We start from the raw sequence: 27,745 nt of genomic DNA, 5'->3' as shown, positions 1-27,745 counted from the left end.
CGCCGCGCCTCCCCCGCGCGGGCAGCGCGGCAGCTGCCGCCGCGAGCTCAGGCGTTCTCCGCGGGAACCCGCGGGCCGGCCAGGCCCCCGCGCGCTCCCGCGTCGCCTCGCCTCTACGCGCCGGCGTGCGCGCCGCCGCTGCCTCTGTCTCTCTCCCTCCCTCCCTCCCTCTCTCTCTCTCTCTCTCTCTCTCTTCCTTCCTCTTCTCTCTCTCTCTCTCTCCCTCCCGCGGTAGCAGACGCAGCGCGGGCTGGAGCTTGGCTGAGGCGGCCATTCCTACCGAGCGAGAGAGAGCGCAGCGTGTCCCCCCCCCCCCACCCCCGCCGGGCTCAGTCACGCACAGGGTGAGGAGGGTAGCGCGGCCCCTCCGGACACCCCGAGCGGGGCGGGGGGGGGGAAGGGGAGCGTGAAGGGAAAATGACCGTTGGGCGCGAGGCGGCCGCCCCGCGCCGTCACGTGACCGCCGCCCCGCGCGCGCCGAGGGAGGGGCGAGTTTGGGGGGGCCCCTCCGGGGTGCGCGCGCCGGGGCAGGTGCGGCTCGTGCGCGCGCGGTCGCGTGTGCGTCCCCGCTGTCCGTGCTCCCCCCGTGACGCGCCCGCCGCTCTCTCCGCTCTCTTGTCTCTCTCCTGCCCGCCCTCCCTCCTTCACAGAGATGCCCTCGGCTACCAACAGCACCATGGCGAGCAGCACCACCGGCAGCAGCACCGGCAAAGCGGGACCGGGCAGCGAGGCTGCCCCGGTGGCGGCGGCCCCGCAGGCGGCGGGTGTGAACATCACCACGGTGCAGACCGAGGCCATGAAGCAAATCCTGGGGGTGATCGACAAGAAGCTGCGCAACCTGGAGAAGAAGAAGGTGATCCCCACGTCTCCTCAGACCACCACCCCCCCCACCCCCCCCCCCCCGCGCACCCCTGGTGCCCACCCCCCCTTGTTCCCCGCCTTCGGCCGCCCCTGCCCCTGAGCCATTCCGGCCTGTTTCCTGTCCGCTCCCTTTTGCCGGGCCCTCCGCCGAGCCATCCCGGATTGTTCCCGGCGTGGCCCCCAGAGGCCGCCTGCTGGAAGGTTCCAGAAGGGCGAGCGCCGCTCCCCCGGCCTGTCCCCTTCCCCTCCCGGGGTCCCGCTGCCCGTTCCCCGGCCGCCCTCCCCGGGACCCGGCCCAGTTTCCCCCCGGCTCGCGGAGCAGAGCCGGAGTGGTCGCGGCTACCGACCCCCTCTTCGCCCCCGCTGCCCGGAGCCCCCTCGGCGGCGCCGCTCCCTTCCCCTTCCCGCTCCTTCCGCCTTTTGTTCCCCGCGGCGGGGCCTTTCCTAGCCGCGCCATCCCGGCAGTCGGCTCCCCACATTCCCGCTCCGTGCGGCGGCCGGAGCTCCCCGGTGCCCGTGGCCCGCGGAGCGGGCGGGCAGAGGCTGCGATGCCCCCGGTGCCGGGCACATGGACGCGGAGCTGTAACATGGCGGCGGCCCGGCCTCCCCGGCGGAGCTCATTGTGCCGCCCGCACAAAGCCGGGGCCACCCCACCCCGCCCCAGTGTCACCGCTCGCTTTCCATCGCCCTAAGCTCAACTCTTTGAGAGCCTGAGCCCAGCTGGAAGCGGCCTTTCACGGGTTATTTTTAGAAGGAGCAGCTACTCAATCCCTGGTGCTCGGACCGTTCGAGTTGTGGCACAAGAGGAAAAGGCTGTCGTGGTTACTCGCGGCGTGTTTTGCACCCTCTCAGTGGTGGTAGATTAAATGAGCTTCGCTGGGCTTTACGACCTCCAGAGCATGAGGTGTCCATCAGAAAAAGAACTAATACATAGCCCCAAGACTTGCCTCAAAACACCACAGTGCCAAGCTAAAATTACTCAAAAAAATGTTTATATTTGTGCCAGAGCCCTAAATCTCTTAAAATTTTTAGAAGTGAATAAGCACAATAGCTGTTATATTAATTTTTTTAACTGTTACTTTTGATATTTTTAATAGTATTCCATATTGTATAAGGCAGAAGTATTCCCAGTAAATTAGTCTGTACAGGTGGGTTGTAAAGGAGAGAAGCTGTGCTTTACCTATAAATAATACACTGTGTATCAATAATACACTGTATAAATACACTGTGTACAGTGTAGCTTCCCACTTCAAAACTGGGTGTAGGATTATCCTGGTTTTTAGAAATGACATGGCAAAAAGCAGCAAGCCAGGACGTTCTAGGTAAGTTTTAGAATCAGAGGAGCTTTTCCTCCATGTCTGTTGTGTGTAGACAGGACAAGATGTCTGTCTTACACTTGGCATTAATAGGCAGGAATATCTGCACAGCCAATACTGGTCCTCAGCTCAAGAAAGAGAACAGATCTTTCTGTCTCTAGTTGTTCTAATACAAAAAAAAATTTGTTTGAAAATTAACTGTTGTGCCCAGCATATACAAAAATCCTCTTTAAATATTTTTTATTATGTTAAAAGTGCGTTTTTTAAAAACCAAAATTAGTAAGTGAACATTCTGACCTGTTCTGTACTTGGGAGAAATCAAGAGGATAAAGCACAGTGTTACTGGTGTGAGGGTCCTTGGGAGCAGTGTTTTTATTTACCTTTAATAATTTACACTTGCCTTAGCTATTCCATTCTGTTTGAGTGGAGTTCTAGTGTTTTACCAAGTAGTAGAGGGGACAAAGTGTCCTTTTTTTTCTGGACATGGCTTTTGTTGGAAGATGTTCCATGAACATTACTGAAAGTTATTTTTTGAATACTCTGTGCTGGGCAATGTGGGCTTAAAGAACAGCAAGGCCTGGGGCTTAAAAAGGAAAAACTCTGTTGTCTCTCACTGATTAATTGAAGTTCAAAGATTCCTAAGTCTTAATGGGCTGAAGTTCTGAAATTTCCTGAAGGAGGACTCACAAGCACTACAAAAGTTATGAGAGAAATGGGTTTTGGTTATTAAAGCAGAGGAACTAATTTGTGGGCTTGAGCCTCTGCCTTGGTGGAGGGACCAAGAGTTCTGTAGTAAGTAATGCCCTTTAGTAAAGAGAGCAGTACATGCTTTGTGTCTTAAAGCTCATTGTACACATCAGGATTTCCTTATATTTTGCATCTTTGGACAAGGATGTATTTTTAATTTTTCCAACCATCCAGAAAGTAAAATTGTTCTGGAAACTGCACAGCCAGGAGTGGGTGAGAAATGCAGTAAATCTCACTGGGAACTTGTGCTCAGTTGGACAGTTAATCCTTTCTTTGTCAGCAGCTGCTAACGAAGGCCAGTGGAGATGATTTTCAGAGCTTTGTGTCACAGAATGAACACAAATAAATACTTAGACACACATTTCTGAAGGATAAAAAATTACTGCTCTGGAAGAGATACCATCTTAAGTTTTATTTAAAAAAAGTGTGCAGCTTTTCGTAGAGGAAAGGTCACTCTTCATAGAGAAATTTGAATTTTTGGAGTGAAGTTTGTCATGTTTACCTGCAAACACAGAGGATGAAATAATGCAACTACCAAAATACAAATTGAAATAATATTTATAACTTTGGTCTGTACTAGTTTAAATGTTTCTGTATAAACTAAAACCACTGGATTATTAGTTACACTTTCATTTTCTTTTCCTAAATGTGATCTCATTTGAAAGAATGAGTATTTCTTTTGTTAAAAGGGACTGGGATAAATTGAATTGCTGTTCAGAAATGGATGTGAAAACATGGCCTGAAAACGTCTGTGTTCGCCTTATCTCTTTGTATTTGGAAAAGATAGGAATGCTATCCTCTGCTCTTAGATGACAAGATATTTGTGTGTGCATGGAAGGGGGTAATTAAAGGAGTATTTTCTCTCCAGGACCTTAGGATGTGCAGCTCAAGTTTACGTTGACAAGCTTAGTTAATTTGAAAGTCGCCTGGACTCCTCCAGGTGTTTGTCAGGTGTCTAGGGTTAGAATCCTGCCAGCTGTCCACGTTCCCTAGGAGAAAATATTTCACCTTCAATTTCTCTTTCTCCCTGGCTCTTCTGGTTTTTGTTTTTAGAGGAGAAAATCCTTTCCAAATTTTAAGCCAATTGAATGTAGATCAAGCTCTAGTTTTGTTTCAGGGCTGAATGAAAAAACCCAGTTGTTTTTCCTTTCATCTTGTGTAATAGGGCATGAGCCATGTAAGGACAGTTCATCAAGCAAACTTTCTGCCAAAGGGGCAAAATAATTAATGTGCTAACACGTGGACATGGGGATGGGCAGATGTTCACAGGCTAACATGTGAGCTTAAAGCTTGATGTGAGCTTGGTGTGTGGAGTTGGAAAGATGGCACATACTGCCTGTGCCTGGTAACTTGAGCTGCTGTCATTTTATCAGCTTGTCTGAGTTTCCTCCTGAGTGTAACCCTGGCTGGGTGCAGAATGAGCAATTCACAGGTGCTGCTGTCCTTGCTACACAAGAACTCTCACAGAACAGCAGGTGGACATTTGAAGTTTATGTGACTTGGTTCAGTAAAAGGTTGGATTTCCCTTGGGAAACAGGAACCTGTATTAAAAGCTGGGGTCACTTTTCCATTCTGGTGGCAGGAAGTTTGAAGGTGCCCATTGGTAGCAGCTCTCTCAATGCATTTGTCCATGATTTGGGCCACTTGGATGTTCAGGCTTGTGAGTGGCTCCAGAACCTCTTCTTGGGAAGTATGGTTTGAAATTAATCTTTGGAAATTTAACATGGAACAAATTGTAAAATTTGTTTCAGAGAGTGTATTATAAGCCTGAAACTTTCTTTGAAACCTCTCTTAGTAGGAATTTTGGATATCAAGCTTCAAGTCAAAAAACCCAAGCAGTTTATCTGTGAAATCTTGTAGTGACTAGTACTTTGAGGTTTCAGGCTGGTCTCTTTTGGTTTTAACTGGTTATTGTAAAATAGGGATTGTCTCACAGTGAGTTCACTTAACTGGATGCATAATGAGTCCAAAGAACTGTGAAACATCTTCTAGTTTCAGTTTTTCAGATGCTGCTTTGGGGTTTGGATCTTGGTTTTTGTTTGAAGAAAAAGACATGCAGAATGTGTTGGGAGAGACACATTTATGCTCTAGAATTCACTTGTAAAGTAACTTTTTGGAACAAAAATTATGTGTGGAGCAAAATCCACATCTCCTACAGTGTAGTCAACTTCCCTGTAAGTTCAGAGTGTTTATGTAGGAAATCCTGTGTGGTGGTGATTTGGAAAGAGCATCTCTGCAGTCACCAAAACTTGGGGTTCCACTCTTCTGTGACTTAATTCTGGTTACTGAAGAAGCTTTTTCTGCCTCTGGGGTTAACTGATCATGAAACTGCAGTCTCAGAATTGATGTGTCCTTGTCCTTTGTTTAAAAACTAATACATTATGCAGATATTTTTTCTAAACCATCAAACTTCCCAGACTGTGGTGAAAAACCCTCCCATGAGAATATCTACTACTGTTCCTCAAAAAATCAATTAAATTTAAACAGAAGACCTATAAATGTTTTGTGTTCTGGAGTATTGGTGTTACTGTATCCTTCCTTCTTCCTGGGTCCAACTCAGGACTGAAACAGCTTTTCAGAACTGGTGGGTTTTGAGAGGTTCTGAACTTCCTTGCTATGTGTTTTACTTTTTTTTTGAGAAAATAGAAGACTGGTTTTGGTTTGTGGGGTTTTTTGGTAATTTCTGGGGAGTTATAGCTGCAAAGCCATGAATAAGTGTGGAGGTGATGGTGGAGGGCAGACAAATTACAATGCAGAGATGTAAAACAGGTTAACAAACTTCTAATTTTTAACTTGGCATTTATTTGGCTTCAATGCAAACTGTATTAAACAGCTATTTTAAATTTTGGATTACCTTAATTGCTTTTGTGCTGTCAAAAACATTCATTCAGTTTTCAAGATACCTGAGGAGACAAACTTGAAATGTTCTTTCCATCTTTTCTTACTTTGTGTGGTAGAGTTTGAATTACTAGAGATTTACTCCAGCTGTTGGCAGAGGTTACCTTGTCACCTTGCAGCTTGTTGCGCACACTTGTGCTGCTGTAATTGGTAGAACCATAGCATTGAAATTATCTGGTTAAATATAGGGCCTCCCTCCTGCTCCTGACCCCCTTTTTTAAGGGTTATTTTTAATGTGATGATTCCAGTGATCCAGTTTGCAGCACAGCACTGGAAGTGGTGGCTCAGTGGTCAGGCATTTCTAAAACCACGGTAGGTTTGGAGGGTAATGCCAGGTAACTGCAGTTTTTGTTTCCACTTCAGGATGATGTTTTTGAGACAATTCAGAGGAGGTGAAGAGAATTGTCTATTAGTGCAATAAAGTAACTCAGTTTTGGATTCCTAATAAAGTAAAATCCAGGGTGTAGTTAAGCAGTGAGTACTACAGTCCCAAGAGCCTGTTAGTGGTGCTTTTTCCCCAGGAAACTCCAAAATACTTCAGGTATCTCAGTGGAAAAAGCTGAAGCAGAGTGACTTGCTGCCTGCAGGACTGGGAGCTGCTGACTCACAAACTGTTCAATACACAATTCATGTGCTCACTTTGCCACTGGATTTTTTTTTCCTGCTGGTTTGTTTTTCGTGCTTGGAGATCTGTCTGAGGAGTGAGGGTGAAGTTGTGTAAGGAGGAGTAAGATGAAGAGAGTCTTCCCCTCTTGCAGGCACTGCAGTAGGTTCCTGAGCAGGAATTTCACTGCAGTTGTTTTACAGCTCTAATGCTGCTATTGGATTGCTGTTAGTTGACAGTACATATTAAAAAGGAAGGTATTTCACTTAATATTTCTGTGTAATGCAGCTTTGGATCTTAAAAGTGTCTTTGTGATGATAGAGAAATGCTTACTTGGCAGTCCAAATCTTTGTGGTAACATTTTACTAAATGCACATTGGCTTGTCCTCTGCATTGCAGCTGACAGGGCTTTCCTTCCTCTGCTTTTACCTTCCCAACAGGAATATTTTGTAAGAAGTAAATCTGAAGACAAGTAACTTTTCATCTATTGCTAACAGAAGGAGACATGTTACCCTTGACTTTTTAGTTGAATTAAAAAATGGAAAGCATTTACATTAGACCTACGAGTATTTGACCATTCAAGAGAAACTTTTTGCATTGTTCACTGTTACTGCAATAGCTTAATCTGAAAGGACCAACCATGCATGGAAAAAGTATACAGAAAAAATTGTAGTTATTTAGGGTATTTTTGCCTCTTCCCTTCCTTATGCCCTCAGCCACAAAAGGGATTCTGTGAGTGTTTCAGTGTAATTTTGCAATATATGTAGGTTTTTTTCAACAAAGTCAAACGAAGTAGTGTTCTGGGATACAGCATTCCACCCGTTTTGTTTTACTGTTGTTGTTTATAGGTTTGTGTTGGAAACTGGGTCACAGAATTTGTTTTAGTGCATTTTTGTTGACCCTGTTCAAGCTTGCTCATGTTTGCAGTCTATTTACTGAGCAGCCTCACAAACAATTGCATCAAGGTGACCAAGGGAATTGTAATCTGCAGCAGGGGAGCCGGTGACTTGAGCAAGTAGGAACTTCCTTTGAAATTTGCTTGTCTGCAAAGCCCCTTTGCTTTAGGATTTCAGCCATCGGAGGTGTGGGTTCACCTGGCTTTGCACTGGTGCACTGCAGTGGTTCAGTTCTTTTACCTCCCTTTTGGCTGCACAGCTCAGCCATACTCTCCCAAATCAAGAGACTGTCCTGTGATTGTCCAAGCATGTCATCATCTGCTCTGAGATCAGGACGGAGAAGAGTAACCTGACCTTACTTCCTGTTGAGTTAGATTTGCAGTGTGCCAAATGCTCTCCAGGGCTGCTTTTTTGATCTGTTATGAACTGTGGCTGCTGCATTTAACAACTGTTACCATGTAGTTTCTGTCCCCAGCATGAAACTCCCAGTAATATATTTTTGGAGCTCTGCAAGTTCTTGCTTTGACTTTGCCTAGGCCATTGCTGGCCATTGCTGGCTCTGATACACTGGAAGGTGAATTAGTTAAATGTTCTATCTGACCTGGAGGACTTAAAAAGATCCAGCACCAAAAATTACATCAAAAGGACCAAGCCTCATAAGGGTGATAGGGTTTCAGGAAATAATGATGGGCATCAAATACTTTGGAAGAGGAGCTTGCTTGATAAACTGTTCCACAGACTTTGATCTTTCCAAAAGTCTGAGACTGAGCATAGAAGTTGAACTAACTAGAAAAATACCAGTAAAGTATTTTAACTGAAAATTTTGAAATGAAGAGCAACAGCAACCAAACAAGGTGTCACTCAGTGCAAATGTAGACCCTGAGACAGTGGTGGCATCTTTGACATTCAAAATTAAGAGTTCTCCTGCTTCTTGTGTTTTGTTATCCTAGACTAGGGAAGATAACTGTTAAGGATTTGTTATTAAAACAAATTAGATTTGTTTAAAATTTTAAAAACAAATTTTAAATTAGATCATGCCAAATTCCATTCAAAATGCAGTAATTTGTGATAATACAGAAATTGTGAAAACAGTGTAATAATTAGGTGTGTTACCTTTTGAGGCTTTGCTTCCTTTTGAAGAGCCTTTGTAGTTAGCCTGTAGAATCTGTGGCTGGGGTATACAGGAGTCTGATTCTGGCTGATGCCACTCTTCTGTGTGGTTTCTGTTTAAGCAGATGAGAAAACTGATCCTGCTGAAAAGTAGCCTCATGATTCTTTTTTCAGTTTCTTTCTGTGGAAAAAAAAAATCCTAATGCTCTTCAACAAAAACTATTTTAGAGCTATTAGTATGAATTGTGTTGGTGGGCATTCTTGCACAGAGGATTAGAAACTGTTTAAAATTCTTTACAACTATCTTAAGTGATGGAGCTACAGAGAATCGCAGTTCTGAATCTTAATAGCATTGACAGTGGGGATTTGCAGTCAGATTTTTGGTATCTCAGCCCTCAGTTCAGCTCTCTGGTGTTTGGACTGAAGGACACGTGCATTGAGAGTGCTTGTCCCCTTAGGAGGAATGTGAATTTCCTTGGAAATTCCAACTAGCCATGAAGACATGGTAATAACCAAATAAACAAGATAAAAATATTTACTTCTTGGGAAAATATTTATGTTTTAACTCAGATGGCAGTTTTTTTTCTCATGTGTACATTCTACAGGACAGTTATGTGCTTGTGTAACGTGGTAGTCTGTGTAGTGTAATATTAGAGTGCATCATTTTGTTAGCACAAGTAGAAAAAAGCTTTAACCTGATTTTTGCTTCTTCATAACAGCATTTTTCTTTTGTTTCAGAGCAAGCTTGATGATTACCAGGAACGAATGAACAAGGGAGAACGTCTGAATCAAGATCAACTGGTAAAAACAACCAAAAAAATCCTAACCAGATCTTAGTTAAATTGTTTTGTTATCTTTGTGGTGAGGAGTTTCTCCTGCCTCTCTCCTTCTTGGGGCTGGTTCTTAAAGTAGGTTATTGCAGAGCTTGATTCAGCAGCAGTTTTGCAGTTGTAAATAAAAAGCAAGTATCAATTTAAATTCAGTTGTATGGTGCAAACATGCACATTGATATTTCAAGAAATTACCAGATGCTCAGTGTTATGTGAAGTCGAATCCTTAACAATTATCTTCTCAGTCTAGGATCAACAGTGTTTTGTGGATGATTTTTAACACTGAGAAAGTGAAGGGACAAAAATGTACCCTCCAACTATTGCAGCTGTTGACACTTAAAGAATGAGCTGCTTCCCTTGGTCCCTTGGATGATTTCATCTTCATTTTGGTGGTTCTGTGCCAGCTGAGAACTGAAATACCACAGATCTGTGTATTTTTTTATTTTGTAATGGCCTGTTGTAAAGATAAACCACGACAGAGAACTGACATCATCTTCAGGAGGGAAGCTCATGGCTTTTATGAAGCCTGATTACCAGGCTTGAGAAAAAGAAATGTTAGTTTGGAGAAATGCATTATTTTGTCACAGCAGGAATGTAAATGTCTCAGTCATATCCCCCTGATTTGATTCTGATTTGATATAATTTCTCAGTAATACCAAATGGGTTGAGGAATTTGGTTTGCTTTGGTGCAGATCAGAGTATTAGGTTTAAGAAGGTAGTAAAAGCAAAGATTTCTGGAGAAGGGGACATTATGCTCTGTATATTCTGATTTTGGCTCTGACTGGAGATAACAGTGCTTTAATTCTCAAACTCTTGAGCAGTTCTGAGTTGCCAGATTGTTCTTCTCCCCCATTGTTCCAGTTGTTTATTAGTTTTTGTCAGGAACTGGCACCAGCCAAACATGAAACCAGTCCATTATCCATGTGTGCACATAAAGGCATATTTCTATATATGTTTAGCATATCTAAAGAAACTGGAGGCCCCAAGGACATACACAAGTCTTTGATATCTGGGCCAGTGAAAATCTAAATTTGCCTTAACTTAGTTGCAGTCCCATTCAGGGATCCTGTGTCTCACTGTAGAACTAAAAAATGTGGGAATTTATTTTTTGGAAGTACATATTCAGTTCTGTTGCTGATGGTTTACATTTGTGGTCTTTCTGGGTTTTTTTAAGGATGCAGTGTCAAAGTACCAGGAAGTGACAAATAATCTGGAATTTGCTAAGGAACTGCAGAGGAGTTTTATGGCTCTGAGCCAAGATGTAAGTAAAGATCAAGCATTGCCATGTGGGTTACCCGAACACTTTAAACTCTTCCACTGAGGTAGTAGTCACCTCTGTTTACAGAGATAAATTGCCCTTGATTTCTTCTATGTCTGACTGTTTTCTTCTATTTTTTTTATATTAGTTGATGTTAGGTTTTCTGAAGAATTTCTGATGTACTACATAATTGTATGGAAACAAGGATAATGTAATTTTCTGATACTACACAAGTGTTGAAAATAGTGATCACAGAACCAGGTCTGTCATGCAACATTAAAGATGGTCACTTGCTGCCAGTAGTAACATTTTCTTAAATGGATTTCATAGGGTTTTCATTTCTTAGTAATACAATCTGAAACTACATTATTATTGGATACTGGATATAACTGGATACTATGAAATAGGTAATCTTTTGAGTTGGTGTTTTATCAAGGATGCAGAATAATACTGTAATTTAGAATTAAATTCTCAAAATTTAGGAGTTCTGGAAAGAGCAGCAGCATTGGGGGAATTGGTTGAGTAGTGGATGTTAGTACAGCTGACTGCTCTAAGGAGTGTAGTTAGCTTGTGAACAGGCTGAGATAATTTAAAGGGCAGCTGCATCCTTGTGTTATAAACTGCTTTCTGCATTGGCTGTAGCTGTAAATTGATTTGTAGGACTAAGCCAAATTGTTTCTCTATTTTCTGGCATCACAGTTCATTGGTGTTTGTAGAATATTAGTAATGGAGAACATCCTTTTCTGGATAAGTGTGTTCTGAGGTGTTTCCCTAGTCAGCTGACTGCTAAAACAAGCCAGTGCATGCAGGAGTACCAGATTGGTGCTCTGCTTTCAAACTTGGTTGTAGTTTTACCTGACTGCAGTTAGTTGATTTTAAGATATGTCTTTTGATTTTTAAAAACAAAATTTGGATGTTTCAAGCGGGAAAGTTACCATCACGATAGATTTTTGGATGAGAATATTACATTTCCAGCTGAACTTGGGACTCTGGATACTTGGATTAAGATGAAAGGTGGAAGAAACATCCTGTAGGTTCAGAGTGGTGCTGCATTTAGACCTTGTGGAAGGTTTAGTGCAGAGCACAAGGCTGCTGCTGATGTGTCATCCTCTCCCTCCCTGCATCTGTGCTCCTCACACTGGGAATGCTGCAGTGGGTACACGTGCTTGTTCCCTGGGATGTCTGACTGGGGATCTCATGTCCAAGAATTTGTTGAAATCCTTTTTTGGACTCACTGATCCTGTCTATCTCCCGAGCCTTGCATGTAAAGACAGTCCATGAGTTCCCTCTTGTGGTGTGTGAAAAAACAGTCCTTTTGTTCGTCTGTTTTAAGCTGATCTCCTAGTAGTTCCAATGAATGCGTCCTGCTCTCGTGGGATATGGTGAATAACCTCTCTGTTCCTGCTCTCTGTGTGGCCAGTGTGAACAATCTGGATCACCCAAGCCTTTCCAAATGGAAGAACCCAACACTTAGGCTTTTCCCTTGCCTTCTTCTGTACCTTTTCTTAGCAATTAAAGACATTTCCAAACAGTTTTTCCCTTGGGTCCATTCCAGATCCAGAAAACAATAAAGAAGACAGCTCGTAGGGAGCAGCTGATGCGCGAGGAGGCTGAGCAGAAGCGTTTAAAGACGGTGCTGGAGCTGCAGTTCATTCTGGAGAAGCTGGGGGATGATGAAGTGCGCAGCGACCTCAAACAAGGATCCAATGGGGTGCCAGTACTGACAGAGGAGGAACTGACAATGCTGGATGAGTTTTATAAGCTGGTTTACCCTGAGCGAGACATGAACATGAGGTAGGGTTACAGCAAAGTGCTTCTCTTTCTAATTGCCAGTCAGTTAACAATGTCTTTGGTATGGTAATTTAAAGACTCGGTAAGAAATTAACTCTTATTAATTAATTTTTAAGGTTGAATGAGCAGTATGAGCAAGCATCTGTTCACCTGTGGGACTTACTGGAAGGGAAGGAAAAACCAGTTTGTGGAACAACCTGTAAGTACAGTCTCTGCATGAAGAGACAGCACACAGAATTTGTGTCTGAACTAAAACACACATCTGATGTAAGAGAACTTGGGCAGTTAATTATCGGTGAGGTCTTACAGGAACTACTTTTTCTCAGCTCTTAGCTGGACTGTAACAGTGACTTGTGAAGTTTGTACTCAGTCTGTGGTGTATTTTTTATGCTGGCTCAGCATTACTTAGTATTGAAGCTTAGTCTATTCCTGCCATTTCAGCAGTACTGTGCTGCTGGTGGTGCTCAGTAACAGTTCTTCGTTTTCTGCAAACCTGGGTGGGAACAAGGTGACAGTGTAATACATTCTGACAGTGTAATACATACACTGACATGGCCTTCCTTATTGGGATGTTCTCTCCCCCTTAGCTCCTGCAAAAAGTGTTGCAGTTTTGCCCTGTCTTCATTGATAAACTGCAGATCAGGGTGTGATCATGCCAGCCAGACTGCTTTTTTATAGAAATCATGCCCAAATACCTGGCTTAGGCAGCCAGTAATACTGCTTTGCCAATGGGGCTGATGTCTTTTGGGTTAAGGTGCCCCAGCATTCATCTGAAGCACTGAGGGCAATTGTTCTTTGCTTACAAAGGCTCTTTTTAGCCACTTCACCTCAGAAGAACCTTCATGAATCAGATGGTACCTGTGTAGATTTATTTTTATTGACAGTTAGTTGTTTTGGAAAAAATTGTCTTACAGTAATGCTTTTAAGTAAGAGGAATAAAAGTCTAGTAATTAAATTCATAAATTTGACCTCACTCTGAGGTGTTCCACAGAGCTTCTGAAGGGTTCCGTACTCTTAAGATCCTTCTTGCCCTTCAGATTTTTCTGAATGACGGTGGATTTATTGAATGTGATCCTGTAAGAAAAGAAATCCTGGTGCTTGTGGACTGGCTTGGGGCAGCAGCATCTTCCCAGCAAAAGGGTCATAAAATGTACATGCAATCTTTTGGAAAGAAGGATGGAAGAAGAGAGAGGATGATGAGGACTGAGGTGGTGCTGATGTTTCTCTGTTCCATTTTCCCAGATAAAGCACTGAAGGAGATCGTTGAACGCATTCTTCAGACCAGTTACTTTGACAGCACCCACAACCACCAGAATGGGCTGTGTGAGGAAGAGGAGGCAGCACCTGCACCTGCAGTAGAAGACACTGCAGCAGAGGCTGGTGAGAAGGGGAAGATTCCCTGTGACTGACATGTTTCTGTTGTTCTGTCATGTCTCTGTAGTCCTCAGAGTGATTAAATTGCAAATGCAGTGTTCATCTCTAGCACTGAAACCATCCAAGATGAAAGTTCTGGCTGCCTGAGGCTTTTCCCATTTTTCAGTGGCTCCCACCAGTTTAAGCTGAGGTAGAAGGGAGCAGTTTCTGAAGCAGACAGTGTAATAACATACTTGAGAAACATGGGAATGTTGTATCCAATTTTAAGACAACTCAGGACATTTTTCCCTTTCGTGGAGTAGGCATAGCTGAACATAACTCTTGCTAGTGAGAATTTAATGGGTTTTTTCCTTTTCAGTTCAAAACTCTGAATATTTGTTATTACTGATTCTCTGTTAACACCCATGACATTTCTTCTTTATTCTGAGACACGAGATTTTCTCATCTAACTTTGTATCTTTTAGGTCTATAACATGAGGGCGGTTAAGGTCTTTATTATTGTTATTTTGGGTTTTTTAATTTTGTTTTTTCCCCAAGAAATAAATGGTTTATTTCTTTTTCTTCCAGAACCTGATCCAGCAGAAGAATTTACTGAGCCAGCTGAAGTTGAATCAACTGAGGTATTATTCACTGAAACACTGTCATTTTGTATACCTTCAATGCCACTTACTTTTACTTTCATACCCTTTCTTATTTTTATTTTAGTATGTAAACAGACAATTCATGGCAGAGACTCAGTTCAGCAGTAGTGAGAAGGAACAGGTAGATGAGTGGACAGTTGAAACTGTTGAGGTAAGATCTTGTGTACTGCAGGTAAAATTGCAATCCCTGTTTCTACTGGCTCACAATTCATGATAGGTTTTAGTGTTGCATCCCTTCTCCCCCAATATATAAAAGAATATATTTATTTAAGTAGGCTTGGACTCACTACTCGGTTCTTTTAATTACATACTTAGCTTAGGAGCACCTAAAATAAAAAGAAATAAAACCTATTTAGTCTGGCTAAGTTTGCCGAGAACTTGCTTTTCTTCATTAGTGGCTTGCTTGGGAAAACAGGGCTTAAAAGTCTTATGCTTAAAAAGACTTTAAGGATTTCTTTTGAAGTCTTTTTTCTTTTTGAAGAACTTCGCTGCAAATGTAGAACTTGAAAGTTTATCTACCCAGCTGCTGACAGTGTGGTGTAGTTGTGCTTTCATTAAGCACAGGTCCCTGGAGAGGGAGCTGAAAATGAGTAACTCAACTAATACCTGCTCCAGATTGCTCATGTGCATCATTTGATGTTAAAAATGTGCTCGTATGTATGTACGTCTGCTTCCCAGAACTACAGCTCTTCAAGTACCTCACTTGTTACTCCTCTGCACTTGAGTGGCTGTTCACTTGTGGTGTTTGTGGTGCGCTGGTGTTCCCAGTTCAGTGATTTGCACTCAGACTGTACTGCATGTGCAAGTCCATGATTGTGTTGCACTGGAATTTGTGGGACTTGTGTACGGGAAAAGACAAAGCCCCCGTTTGATGCTTTGGAGCCTGAGTTGTGTCTGTCTGGTAAAAACAAGTACAAGCAGCTTCTCTCGGATGCTGGAGAGTTAATTTTTGATTGGTTTTAGCCTTCTGCAGCAGCAAGTTGCAGATGGTCAGTTTTTTAGACTTTTGGTGCCTTTGGCTGTTTTTAAGTGTAGGAGTGGAATAAATGTTCATCATCTTGTGAAGTGCTGAAAAAACAGTAGCTGTTTTGATAAAACTATCTCCTCTTCTGAGAAACTGATCTGGCTGAATTTACATTGAGTCTGGCTGAATTTCCTATTTTACAGTGTTGAAGACCACTTAGAGATTTAATAATACTGAGGATGAGTGTAAGACTTCTAAAACTGAATAGACAGCTTTGCCATGTATGTGAAGGAGTTTGCTAGTTCCTTGTCACAGTATTTCATTTACTTACTTAAAAAACTCTTAAATTATCACTGCTACTCACTGAATGTGTTTTAATAATTATCTTAACAAACTGAAGAAACCCTCCAAACCCATACATTAAAGTCATGCTTGATTGGACTGTTCTTAGAAGACACAGTATTTTGAAATTATTGATTAATTGGCTTCAGTTATACCCATTTTATATCTGTGTTTCTACCAAGAGTCCAGAGTGGTTCAGTTCTCTGTTATTCTTAATATAAGGAGTATGGATGAAGGCATAATTCAGGTTGTAGTTTGGTATCAGACAGATTTCAGAAACTCATCATTTCCTAGTCAGCTGAATCTGGAATTGGCTCGGCTTTGTTTTTATAGGACGATACAGAGAATGTGTGCTTCAATTGCTCTTTCTGTTCCAATGTCTTGGATATGGTAGATAGGAATAATTTAGAAGAAATGTTGCTTCATAATAAAGAACTTTATTTTCTCAGCTATAACACAAAAAAGGGAAATTGAGACTATCTGCCTGTAAAATTAGTCTTGCACAGTCTCCTTTCTCAGGAGAATACAGCTGAATTGTGCTTTGTTAAGATGGTGACACAGGATGTACACTCTTAGCTGTGAATTTCGAAATCTGAAAGAGAACATTAGCTCAGAAGATCTCTGTAATTGTTCACTAAGGGGGAGGATATCATAAACTCCTCTCTTTTTCCAGTAACCCTCAAGTAGATGTGATACAGTCAGGCTTTCTGTGGTGTGTTTCTAGGTTGGGAGGTGATGATGTCTTCACAAGGATGTTTTTTGAATGGTCCTTCCATAACTTTTAAACTAAATAATTTGCTTGTGAATTTTCCAAGTGTATTTGGATTATAGGATGTTCTAATTTTGGTGAATATGTCCTTTATTGGTAATAGTATTTAGGGAGATTTTTTATTGTTGTTTTGTAGAGCTTAAGTTTTTTTAACAACTTCTGTAATTAGTGCCTGGGTCTGGTTGTACACAAAGTTCTCTGTGTCTTAGATTGTGGTACTTTGGTTGGATGGATTTTGTGTAGAATTGAAAACTGTTCTCAGACTAACGAAATGCAAGTTCATTCTCATGGCTTGTGGTGTCATTAAACTTGTGGTTTTACCTTTCCTTCTCTTTTTTCCCTGTCCCCTGTCAGTCTCCTTGCCTTGTGTCTGGCACTTCTGCCTGCTGACAAGGTTAATTTACCTCATAAAACTTGAAATTTGCTCAGGTGTTCCATTCTACTGTGGTTTACTTGCTCAGAGTACCCTGATAGTGCTAATAAGGCTGAAGAAATAGGTCCTAAACTGTTCCTTTTGACATCAAAAAAGGAGTGTTGGAAAGGTTAATGTAAAATATGAAATACCATCTGAAATTACTGCTTTGCTATTTTTGGGAAAGGAAAACGTTGGGTATTTTTGTCACTGTTGTGTTTTCTTGATGATTCCATTGACTTTTTTTTTTCTTGAAGATACTGAATTGTTGTGAATGACTTGGACTCCATAAGTTGAGTGGTAGTGCTCAAATAACTGAGTACTTTTGGTAACAGTTATGCAGGAGATGAGTAGTTGTTGGTTTTACCACTCAAGTTTCACCTGATGATCTGGCTTGCACTATTTCTTCAATTTTTAAATTTTGCCATGTGCAAGAGGTCTATATATATGCTCTAGATAAGTTTTTCCTCTCACAGGGCTTAAGTCTTAATTTCGAAACCGTCCATATTCACATTATGTTTGATAGACCAGAGTTGTGCTTGGTTTCCAGTGTGGACTGCCTCAGGGTGTAGTTTTCATGGGAATTGTCAAATTGCTTGTCTGTGGATTGCTACCAGTGGTGATTTGGGTCTGAAGGGGATCTCAAAGAGGACTGTGGCTGTGGTTAGCTTTTAGTTTTGTTCAGATTCTCCGTTTGGGATTTGCTCAAGGAACATTGGACTTGGTGAGGCAACTGCATGTGCAGAATGCTATGGACAAACAGGATTTGGAAATCTGGGCAGGCAGTAGGAATGCGGGAACATGCTGCAGGTTTCTTGGAGAAATTAACAAGAAATGTGTAGGCTTTGAGGGTGGATAGTGACAGTGTGAGGCTTAAAGTTCAGACTTTTGTTATAGGATGGTTCGTAATTGTCATGGCTGGGTACAGAAATCTGTCTTCTGCAGTTCTAATAAGAAATCAGGTGTTTTACATCAATATTTTGAGCTTTCAGGTGCCTGTATGCTAATTTATATCCTGTGTAACTAAGTTTTAAGGCTTAGCTGTTTATCTGCAACGTTATCAATGTTATGAGCTGGTTGAAATAGAGAAATAAGTAAGAGACAATGATATTTTTAAAGGGCATTTGTTGACATTGAAAATGGCACTTCTGGATTACAGGAGCTGCCTAAAGAGCAGGTCAGGGACTGGTTAAGGCTGTCAAAGTGCAGCTCAACCATCTTTGTCACTGTCTGTTTTCAAACTATTTGCTGATGGATGTTTGAGGTGCCCATGTCCAGCTTGGCTGGTTGCTCTGCTGTCTAATCAGGTGCTCTCTGAAAGCCCATTGCAGTTTGTTCCTTTGTTGATGTTTGCCACTTTGGGATATGTCTGGTAAATCTGAGCTTTCTTGCCCTTCCTGATCTGTGCTTCTGCTTCTGGGCTTCTGGTGTCCCCTCACGGTGCTGTCTGGCAATCCTTGTTATGCAATGCTGGCTGCTGTTCCTGAGACAGTAAATCAGGGAGCTAGGGTAATAGTGGCTGTGAAAATTGAGCATTAGGAAGTCTTAAAAAAGACCAAAAAATTCTGACTTAACTTATATTTACCAAAAAGCTATGAGAAAATAATTGTTCCCCATTTGTGCATATTTCTGAAGCTTACTCTTCCCCCACTTCCTTGAAATTTCCAAATGGTGATAAATTGCTGTCTCAAATCCTGGTCTAAAAAACTCCATGTGATATTTAACAAATACTTTTTTCATGGGGAAAAGAGTAGATGGAAAGAAAAAAGAGCAGTGTGAGCTCTGTAATCCTGTGAGTGCTCAGATGAGTAGCTGGCCACAGTACAGACCTGTCTAGGATGTAATACTGTCCTTCAACATCACTTCAGCAATTCCATCATCCATAACCAGTCAGGCAATAGCCAGAAATGCAAGAATTCCCAAGTCACGTGAGTGCAGTGCTGCCTGGAGCTGAAATTGCAGTTGGTTCTTGTCTCTTGTCAGGTTGTAAATTCCCTGCAGCAACAGACACAAGCAACATCTCCTCCCGTCCCGGAACCTCACGCACTCACTGCTGTGGCTCAGGCAGACCCCCTGGTCAGGAGACAGCGAGTACAGGACCTCATGGCACAGATGCAGGGCCCCTACAACTTCATGCAGGTATTTCTGTACTCTAAACATTCATCTGTTTAACCCACAGCAGTGTGGATTTGAGATTTGATTTTAATTTTTTTTCTTTTTTTTTTTTTTCTTCAGGACTCTATGCTGGAATTTGAGAACCAAACACTTGACCCTGCCATTGTATCTGCACAGCCCATGAACCCAGCCCAGAGTTTGGACATGCCCCAAATGGTTTGCCCTCCAGGTTTGTAATGGTAAATCCTAAAGAGAAATACTGGGGAAGCCAGCAAGTCATCTCTTAGAAATGCTTCAGTTCCTGCTGCTTAATAAAAAGGTCACCACAAGTAATAGTACAATACTGTTATAGTGTGTTTTTCTCAGAAGTGTGGTTGTACTGTTTTTTAGACTTCCAGTTCTCACTTGCTTATAGGTTTTGCTTGGAAATGTGGAGCAGCTAAAGCTTCTTTGGTCTTGCTTTGGATTATTTTGGTCAACTAGAAAAAATGTTCTTTGCATGGAAACAGGAGTTGGTAATTTGAGTATAGCTTTACCATGCTTAAGGCTTCTTCATCTTTATGATGATCAGCTTTCACATAAGTGCTCAGAGCAGATAATAATGCTATTCTGTAAAAGGTTTGATTTTACTGTGTAATAAGTGAAATTATTTTCCTCCAGTTCATGCTGAGTCAAGACTTGCTCAGCCTACCCAAGTTCCTGTGCAACCAGAAGCTACGCAGGTAAAATGTTCAATAAATTCTGGTTTAGATTTGAGTTTGAGATTAGGCCTGATGGGAGTTACAAAAGGGTTTATTTCCTAACTGCATGAGAGACTCTTCAGAAAAAGCTGAAGGACCAATTTTGGGAAATTGGTGATCTCCATTGTTGCTTACAAGCATTACTAGTTCCTAGTTTCATTCTCTACTGACATTGTAAATTTCCAGTAATGGGAAGCAGGTAGTTTGTTACTTATTTGCAACAGAAATGCCAAAACCACTTGGTTACAGGGCGGCTTGTGTCAGTTCAAGTGAGTGTCAGGGCACAAGTAGATCTCATGCCCTAACTATATGGAGTTTGTGTTCTGTTTGATTATTCCACTTGCTTGGATTGGGATTTTACCCTGGAGTTGTAGAGCAGTCAGCGTGAGTTGAATGCTGTTTCCAGTTGAACTTTTAGGGATTTCCTAAAACTGCACTGTATAAATGAAGTAGTCACTTTGTTGTTAAGATGTTTCAGTTGTCTGGTGATTAAAGATTTTTTTTTATTAAGCGCGTGTGACATCTCTGAGGACTCTGCTGGTCTCAGTAATAGGTCTGATCCCTGTAGGTATTTGCAAACCAAAAAAAAATCTGGATAGATGATGGATCTCACAGTACAGGCAGTATAAATTTCTTCCTTTGTCCAGATTAGGTCTGCAAGGTTTAAGTCACTCATTTATATAGAAACAGGAGCAAGGGAATTATTTCTTGAGTTTCCTCTGTATGTACCTCCTGAAATGCTGGTGCTCTCCACAGTTTTGTTGTCTTGTAGGAGTAGAATAATTTCTTTCTCTGCACTAGTTTTTATTTTGTTGTTAGGTAATGTCTGACTTAATCCAAAGGATTTTTTTTTCTTATTTCCCTTACCTCAACCAGTGCTGCCAGTGATACTCTTGAGGATCTTGCAAGCAGTAGCTAAACTTACTCTTGGCTCTGGAACATTCCAGTGCGTTGTGAACACCCCTATCAGTTATTATCCATTGTTTCTTTAACTCCCCAGTACAGCCTTTAATGCAAAGTGCTCTGCTTTCGTGGCTGGACTTTTCCCTGGGCTCTCTGTGTGGGAGCAGAGCTTGTAAAATGTAAAATTCAGGCCATTGGAAGCCAGCCCTTGTCCACTTGTGTTTGAGCTTTGAGCTGTGTGGTGTTAGAATGTTGGTGGTTAAAAAGTAATTATTTTATACTGGTTTGAACATATGCTGGCTCACAGACTAGAGAATACCATCCACTCCAGAGTTCTCTGATACTTGATACAAAACTGTGTGTGAGCATCAGCTGACTTCTGGGGGCTTTGGGGTTTATTTTGTCAGGTTCCCTTGGTTTCTTCTACAAGTGAGGGATATACAGCTTCCCAACCCATGTATCAGCCTTCTCACACAGCAGAGCAACGGCCACAGAAAGAATCAATTGACCAGATTCAGGCAAGTCAGGTTTCACAGGGGTGGGAAGAACTCTTGATTGCAGGTGGCATCAAATGTTAGTCTATGTTTCTTAGTAAATAACATTATTTTTAGTTGATAGGGGTGCTTCAGTTCCCTTTAATTTCAAAATTCTGAGCCTGTCTGTGACCAGTGAGTCCTCTGTAGCAAGACTTTTCCATTTGGAAGCTTGTTTGTTTAGTTGGATGCAGCCTGCCAACATCAGCATGGGAGCATCAGTGTTTTTGGCTTAGGAAGTGGGATTTATTTTTTCACAGCAGTTAGTCTGGAAGCTTCTTCATTTCCCCCCCTCTGGATTTTTCTAGTTGTATTTCAAGTTAATGAGGGAGAAGATGGTTAGGTTTTTCCTCTCATTATGCTGTTGTGAATTAAGCTGTTGAGCTGAAGTACAAAACAGTCATTAGTAGAGGTGAGGCTGAGGCATTGCCACTCTTTTAAGCAAAGTTTTTGTAGTTAAATTTTTGGTACCTCAAGAGCTAAAATGTTGTTTGTTTTAATTATTAGGCTTCCATGTCCCTGAATGCAGACCAGACCCCATCCTCATCATCACTTCCCACTGCATCCCAGCCACAGGTGTTCCAGGCTGGATCCAGCAAGCCTTTGCATAGCAGCGGAATCAACGTCAATGCAGCTCCATTCCAATCCATGCAAACAGTGAGTAGGAAATCAGTCCTGGATCCCTTTGGCTTGGTGCTCATTCCTTGGGGTGGAATCAGTCATGCAGCTACATAAGATAGTCCTTGGTTATTCACATTTCTAAGACTTAGATGAATTTCTGCTCTTACAGGTATTCAACATGAATGCACCTGTTCCTCCTGTGAATGAGCCAGAAACACTTAAGCAGCAAAACCAATACCAGGCCAGTTACAACCAGAGTTTCTCCAATCAACCTCACCAAGTAGAACAATCAGATCTCCAACAAGAACAACTCCAGACAGGTAAAATTCTTGTGGCCTTGGTAGAGCAGATGATAAGTTTGTGACATCCTACATGATGGAGCAAACCATGTCACAGGTTCCCTTGCAGGCCTTTCCCCTGAGCAATACCAGGTTTTGTTCCTCTGTCTAGGTTTGAATATCCAGCAGGGAGTGAAATTCAATATTTCTATCTCCAGTTGTTAAGCCACTTGACTGAGGTTTATATGGGTTTAAAAAAATCCATGAACGTGATTATTCTGAAGATGCAAGTACTAGAGTGAAGTACTGGCTCTGTTGATGTTAAGGTTGCTTTAAAAAAACCAGTGCAATTTGAGGTGACATTCTGTAAAGGAAAGTCTATGTCTAGAGCTGTTTTTCTCTCAGCACTGCCTTCACTTTCTATTAAAGTGCTGGCAAGTACTGGATGTGGAACAAGGACAAAGAGCCTCATATTTTTCCTCTGTAACAAAATGTTGAGTTTAAAGAGAGATACATGGTAACATGAAGAAATTCAGACTTTTCTACTTCTTTCCCCCCCGCCCCCGATTCACCCGCAGTGGTTGGTACCTACCACGGTTCCCCGGACCAGAGTCACCAAGTGGCAGGAAACCACCAGCAGCCTCCCCAGCAGAGCACTGGATTTCCCAGGAACAACCAGCCTTACTACAACAGCCGGGGGGTGTCCCGGGGGGGATCCCGCGGGGCCCGGGGCCTCATGAACGGTTACAGGGGCCCAGCAAATGGATTCAGAGGTGAGCAGCTCTGCAAATCCCTCCCTGACCTCTGCTAGACCCTGGGGGAACACCAGCTCAGGAGAGCAGGTGTTAAGCTGATCTGCTGGTTGGGAGACTGGGGTAGCAGCCCTGTGAGACAGCAAAACTTGTAGTAAAAATCCTACTGGTTGTAGATAAGCAACTTAAAATTTAAGTGTTTGGACTCTTCAAATACAACAGTAAGCATCTACTGCAAGTATAAGCAAATGCAGAAATATCTACCCGTCAAGCAAGGAATTCAGATGCAAGTTGGTATTTCAAAAATGCTTAGTATTTCCACAGTGTATTTTGTAGTTCTGTGTTTCATCAGAATGAGAACAGGCTGGTGTATGTAGAGGTACAGGAGCACAAGAGTCCAGAAGTCACTAGGCCAAGGGAATTAACAGGAGTGGAGGAATGATAGTGTAGTTCCGGATAGATAAGAGAAGGGTCCAGAAATCATGAACATACATGTGTGGCTGTCAGTGTTTCTACGAAGAGAAACACTATTTTAGAATAGGACAGAGATTTCCTTGTCAGGTGTTCTGGGATTGCTTATTGACTCAGGTACTGTCTTCCGTGTTCTCTCCTCCTCCTGTGGCTGGGGAGTAGAGAAGAAATGTGTGTAATAAAAATACAGCTGGTTGGACTGTGAATGCAGTAATCACAGCTGGGACATTTAGATCCTACCTAGGATCATGTTTAGCTCTGAACTGAATGCTCTGTAAATGAAACCTCGGGTTACTCTGAGAAATGCACTGAACTCTGCCTCTTCCCAGGCCTTACAAAGTGTTCATTCTCATTTCTTTTGATATATTAGCTCTGATGTTGGAGGCATTTGCGTGATTTGCAGGTAAACAGTCCTTCCTAAAGGGATGGGATTTTTTTTAAGGTTTAGGTAAAATGTTGTTGCTGCTTTTTTTTCTATAGTAGCAGAAAGTCAAGTATTTAGTGCAGCTTTGATTTCCAAGTGAAAGATTTGTGCCCTGTTCCATAGGGGGATATGATGGCTACCGTCCTTCCTTTTCCAACACTCCAAACAGTGGCTACACACAGCCCCAGTTCAACGCTCCTCGGGATTACTCAAACTACCAGAGGGTAAGCTACCTGTGGGGAGGGAAATACCTGTCAAAAGCACTCAGAGCTGTTAGTGACATCTTCCTCTGGGACTTCTTTTATTGCTCCGGAAGTCAAACTGCCCCTGTGTAGTTTGGAAAAGTCGAACACTAAATGCATCTATTTATATTTCTTAGTTACATTGAGCAACACATCCTGTAACTGGAGAGAGCATTTGTCACTGCACATTTTATTACAGCTGCTAGGCACTAGTGGAAGTAAGAATTTATTTTTTAAAGATTATTTTTTACTAATAAAATGTTGCATGTTGAAGTTACAGGTGTTTTGTCACTGCATATTGTTCTAAATGGTCCTTATTTTGCTGGCAATTAATAACAGAATGCCCAGGTTTTATGTTGTAACTTTTAAAGTTTCTTTGCTTCAGGATGGATATCAACAAAATTTCAAACGTGGCTCTGGACAAAGTGGACCTCGGGGAGCTCCTAGAGGTAATTTCCTGAGTAGGGAATAATTGATTTGGGTTGAGTGGAAGTTTCTGAGCCAACTTTTAAAGTTCTGCACTGAAAAAGCAACCTCACTCCTTAGTCAGCAGCTCGCAATTAAGAATAAGCTGACTTGAATTATTGGGATCCTGTGAACTGGTGGTGGAAGTTAAGTTGGCTGTTAAATGAGGAGTTCTTGGAAAAGAAGCTAAAAGAGCAATTGCTGTTGACATTCAGATATAGTAAAACTACTTAACCGTCTTTTATTAATAAAAGTCTTGGGAAACAAACCTGACAGACATAATGAGGCTGTAGTTAAGCTTCTATTTTCATTACATTCCTCAGGTCTTCTTCTTAGTACATTTTTGATGATGAGACTGTTCTGTCTCCATACAGACCTTGCTGTGAGGGCAGCTCGAGGCTGTGCCCTGCATCTGTGAAACTCCACTTAGTAGTTCAGTTTTGAGGGGATTCAGCTCCTGTCCCTGCCTTGGTCCTGAAAGCCCTGAGGTGTGGAGCTGAGGCCTCTGGAGTTGAGTGTAACATTGGGCTGTGCTGAAGCTGAGAGTGTGTTTTAGGAAGCACAGCAAAGTCTGGCTGAGTTCAGACAGAAGATTTAGGACTGTTTTTAAACTAACCAGATTTCCTGCAGAATTCAACCCCCTATTTGTGTTTTCTAGGTCGTGGAGGGCCCCCCAGACCAAACAGAGGGATGCCTCAGATGAACGCTCAGCAAGTGAATTAAACACATTCACAGGATTCCGTTCAACGCCAAAAACACGCTGGCCAGTGTACAATACATGTTACCAGAAGAGTTATTATCTATTTGTTCTCCCTTACAGGAAGTTTGTTGTAAAGGGACTATTTTCATTACCCATAATGACAGGACTACAGTTGCCAGCTTTATACTCCCTGGATATTGAAAGGAACGAAACAACGTTTACTCTGCATGTTCTGTCCTAAGCATCATCTTGAGCCTTGCACATGAGATTCAGATTCCTCACCCTTGCTAAGAATAAAGCAAAAAAGGCAATTTTCAGGGTGATCCAATCTCCATGGTAACTGAAGTGGCAGGAAAAAGCAAAGACTCGCTTCTGTCATTTAAAAGTGATTTAACAAAATTCAGATAAAATCTGCAAATTCATAAAGATTTTCTGTGGTGGCAGTTAAAAAAAACTTAAATGTTCCCATGAAAGGATGGAAAAGGTGAAGTGTGGCTTGATAGAACAACTGCATTTCAGCTTTTTCGTACTAAATCGAAGCACTGAACAGTTCAAGATGTGTCGTGATGCAATTGCCCTAAATAGGTGGGCTTAGAGGCAGTTTGTCACAAAGAAGAGGCACCCTTAGCTGCAGCACTCCTCATCACCAGGGCCCTGATTCCTGTGGCTATGGAGTTAAGAGCGCTTGCATAACTGCTAATGTAACTGTGTAATTAATTTTTTTTTTTTAGGAGACAAGGTAAAAAAAAAAAAAAAAACCCAGAAAAAAAAAAGGCTTTGATTTGGCACTTGGACAAAATTTTGCAACAAATCCTGAGCTATAATCTGGATGGCCACTGTATATTTGATGTGAAGTATTTAGATATCTCTTTGAAACACTTTTAAGTTTCTTTGATAGCAATGACTTTTGTAAGGATTGGTATTCTCTATCATTCCTTATGACTTGCACATTGTCTGTCACTAATACTTGACCTTGCTGTATTATCACCTAAATAACTGATGCCGGTACTGATGGAAATCCCTAATGGATAATCATAACACTTTTGGTCACATGTCCTTTTGTCTTTCCTGCAGCCTTGAAGGTTTTAAGAAATCTCAAATGCCTGCTGCTGCTGCCCTTCCAATTGCTGTCTTTTGAAAAGCATCAGTCTGTGTTTGAGTTGATTTCCCCTTTTCAGGGAAATGACAGCCAGCAGTTACAGTTCTAATGGTATAAGCAAGATAAATAAAACATGTTTATAAAAATTGTATCCTGGAACACTGGTTTTCAACGGCTGAAACAGATTCAATGTGATGGGGTGACATTTCATAAGGTCTTTTTTTCTTGCTTTGGTATTTTTTCCCCTGATAGTCTCTTTTTCCTGACTAGATGTAAACCCTCCTCCTGTTTTTCTGGTTTTATTCTACTAGCTGTGACTTCTGGGAAACTTTTCTTTTTGATGGACTTTTCCTTTTATTTTTTCTTCGTCAAGGCAGCAATGTATAAAAGAAATGGCATAAGCCTAGGAGCTGGAAAGTACCAAGTCTTATTCAAGTTTTACTGCATCCTTGTGGTATAATCTTTGGAAAAATCACTTGTGCCTGCCTTTTGCGCACATGCACTCTCTCTGCAGTGGGGAGAATATTTTGATAGCTGCCTCCATAGAGGTGTTGGTAGTTCTGTTGTGTTCTATAGCACATGTGAGAAGAAAAGTGCTATATTCTCTGTTAAGTATTGCTCATCATATAATTCCTACCTGTGGAAAGGTGAAATTGAGGAACAGCCGCGTGGCGTTTAACTATTCTGTACAAAACTGAAGGTTGTTTTCACTCAGAGGGTCATTTCTACTTTGTATCACAACTGAACTTTCAGAACTTGCAGTCAGATACTTTTGACTTCGTTGTGAAGCAGTCTGGAACTCCATACAAGTAGGTGGGATATCACTTTTCCATGTCCTGTGTGAAGAGCACAAATGAAAAATGTTTTCACTGCAGGAAGTGATAAGCTTGTGAAGACCATATTGCACACCAGGCATCCTGAAATGGGGCTGATGTCTGGAAGCAGCAGTTTGAGTCAAGGCCTAGAACATTCCTAAACTGCAGTCCGGTGAGAAGTTGCTGTTCTGTATCTTTTTTAGGAAGCTATTACTGAGATAATAGTCCCAACTGTTTTTTAACTGGAAAAAAAATAAAAAGACAAACCTTTTAATGTTGAACTGATGTAGGAAAACAGTGAATTCTTTTAATTATTTTATTTTTCTTCATGCATCAGCTTTTTCCATTGCATACCAGATGCTCCTTAAGGATCTAATTGTAGTTTGTCAGTAAATGTGCACCATACTCGATCAGAGACCTCTGAACGGATCAAAACATTCCACCTTGAGTTCGGGGGGTTGGTTTGGGGTTTCTTCCCAATTTTTGATTTATTAACGAAACACGGCCTCTTCATTGAGACAAAAGTTTGTAAACCTCCTGTATGCCAATGGCCTTTAGAGCAGCTGCCCTGCTGGTGGAGGAGAGGTGGAACAAGTCCCTGAGATGTGATCTGGGAATCTGTGCGGAGCCTTTTGATCTCCACCCATGGTGTAATAAAGTCCTGAAACATCAGCTGGAGTTACTCTGTGTACTCAGAGCCCTCGCTGCTCCTCTGGCCTGCTCAGGGCAGCTCTCAGTTTTTACTCCATGGCTTGGCTCTAGTCTGAGCTCCCT

General features: G+C 42.0%; 1 protein-coding gene across 4 annotated transcripts; it reads left to right on the top strand.

Annotated features, from left to right (window-relative positions):
• Positions 1-164: 164 nt before the first annotated feature.
• Positions 165-27,256, top strand: CAPRIN1 (cell cycle associated protein 1). Of its 4 annotated transcripts, XM_084207244.1 has the most exons (19): positions 165-344; positions 651-853; positions 9,171-9,233; positions 10,437-10,523; positions 12,076-12,314; positions 12,428-12,510; positions 13,554-13,691; positions 14,253-14,305; positions 14,391-14,477; positions 18,797-18,952; positions 19,049-19,157; positions 19,589-19,650; positions 20,979-21,089; positions 21,612-21,761; positions 21,895-22,045; positions 22,582-22,776; positions 23,774-23,874; positions 24,278-24,341; positions 25,016-27,256. In XM_084207244.1, exons 2-19 carry the CDS (start codon positions 653-655, stop codon positions 25,078-25,080), a joined length of 2,115 nt encoding a protein of 704 aa, XP_084063370.1. In that variant the 5' UTR covers positions 165-344; positions 651-652; the 3' UTR covers positions 25,081-27,256. The 4 variants fall into 4 exon arrangements, with proteins under 4 accessions (XP_084063370.1, XP_084063371.1, XP_084063369.1 ...); XM_084207243.1 differs by lacking the exon at positions 165-344 and having other exon boundaries at positions 411-853; XM_084207245.1 differs by lacking the exons at positions 165-344; positions 14,391-14,477 and having other exon boundaries at positions 408-853.
• Positions 27,257-27,745: the final 489 nt, after the last annotated feature.

Source organism: Fringilla coelebs (genome assembly GCF_963513975.1).
Source record: "Fringilla coelebs genome assembly, chromosome: 6".
Classification (NCBI taxonomy): domain Eukaryota; kingdom Metazoa; phylum Chordata; class Aves; order Passeriformes; family Fringillidae; genus Fringilla; species Fringilla coelebs.
The sequence above is the reverse complement of the archived record's forward strand: the minus strand, read 5'-3'. Positions and strand labels throughout refer to the sequence as shown.

Bases quoted from the DNA above. Each gene is read 5' to 3' on its own strand.
- CAPRIN1 (XM_084207244.1), top strand. From the start codon at position 653: ATGCCCTCGGCTACCAACAGCACCATGGCGAGCAGCACCACCGGCAGC. The intron at 854-9,170 runs GTGATCCCCACG...CTTTTGTTTCAG, and splicing joins GCAACCTGGAGAAGAAGAAG to AGCAAGCTTGATGATTACCA. The intron at 21,762-21,894 runs GTGAGTAGGAAA...CTGCTCTTACAG, and splicing joins CATTCCAATCCATGCAAACA to GTATTCAACATGAATGCACC.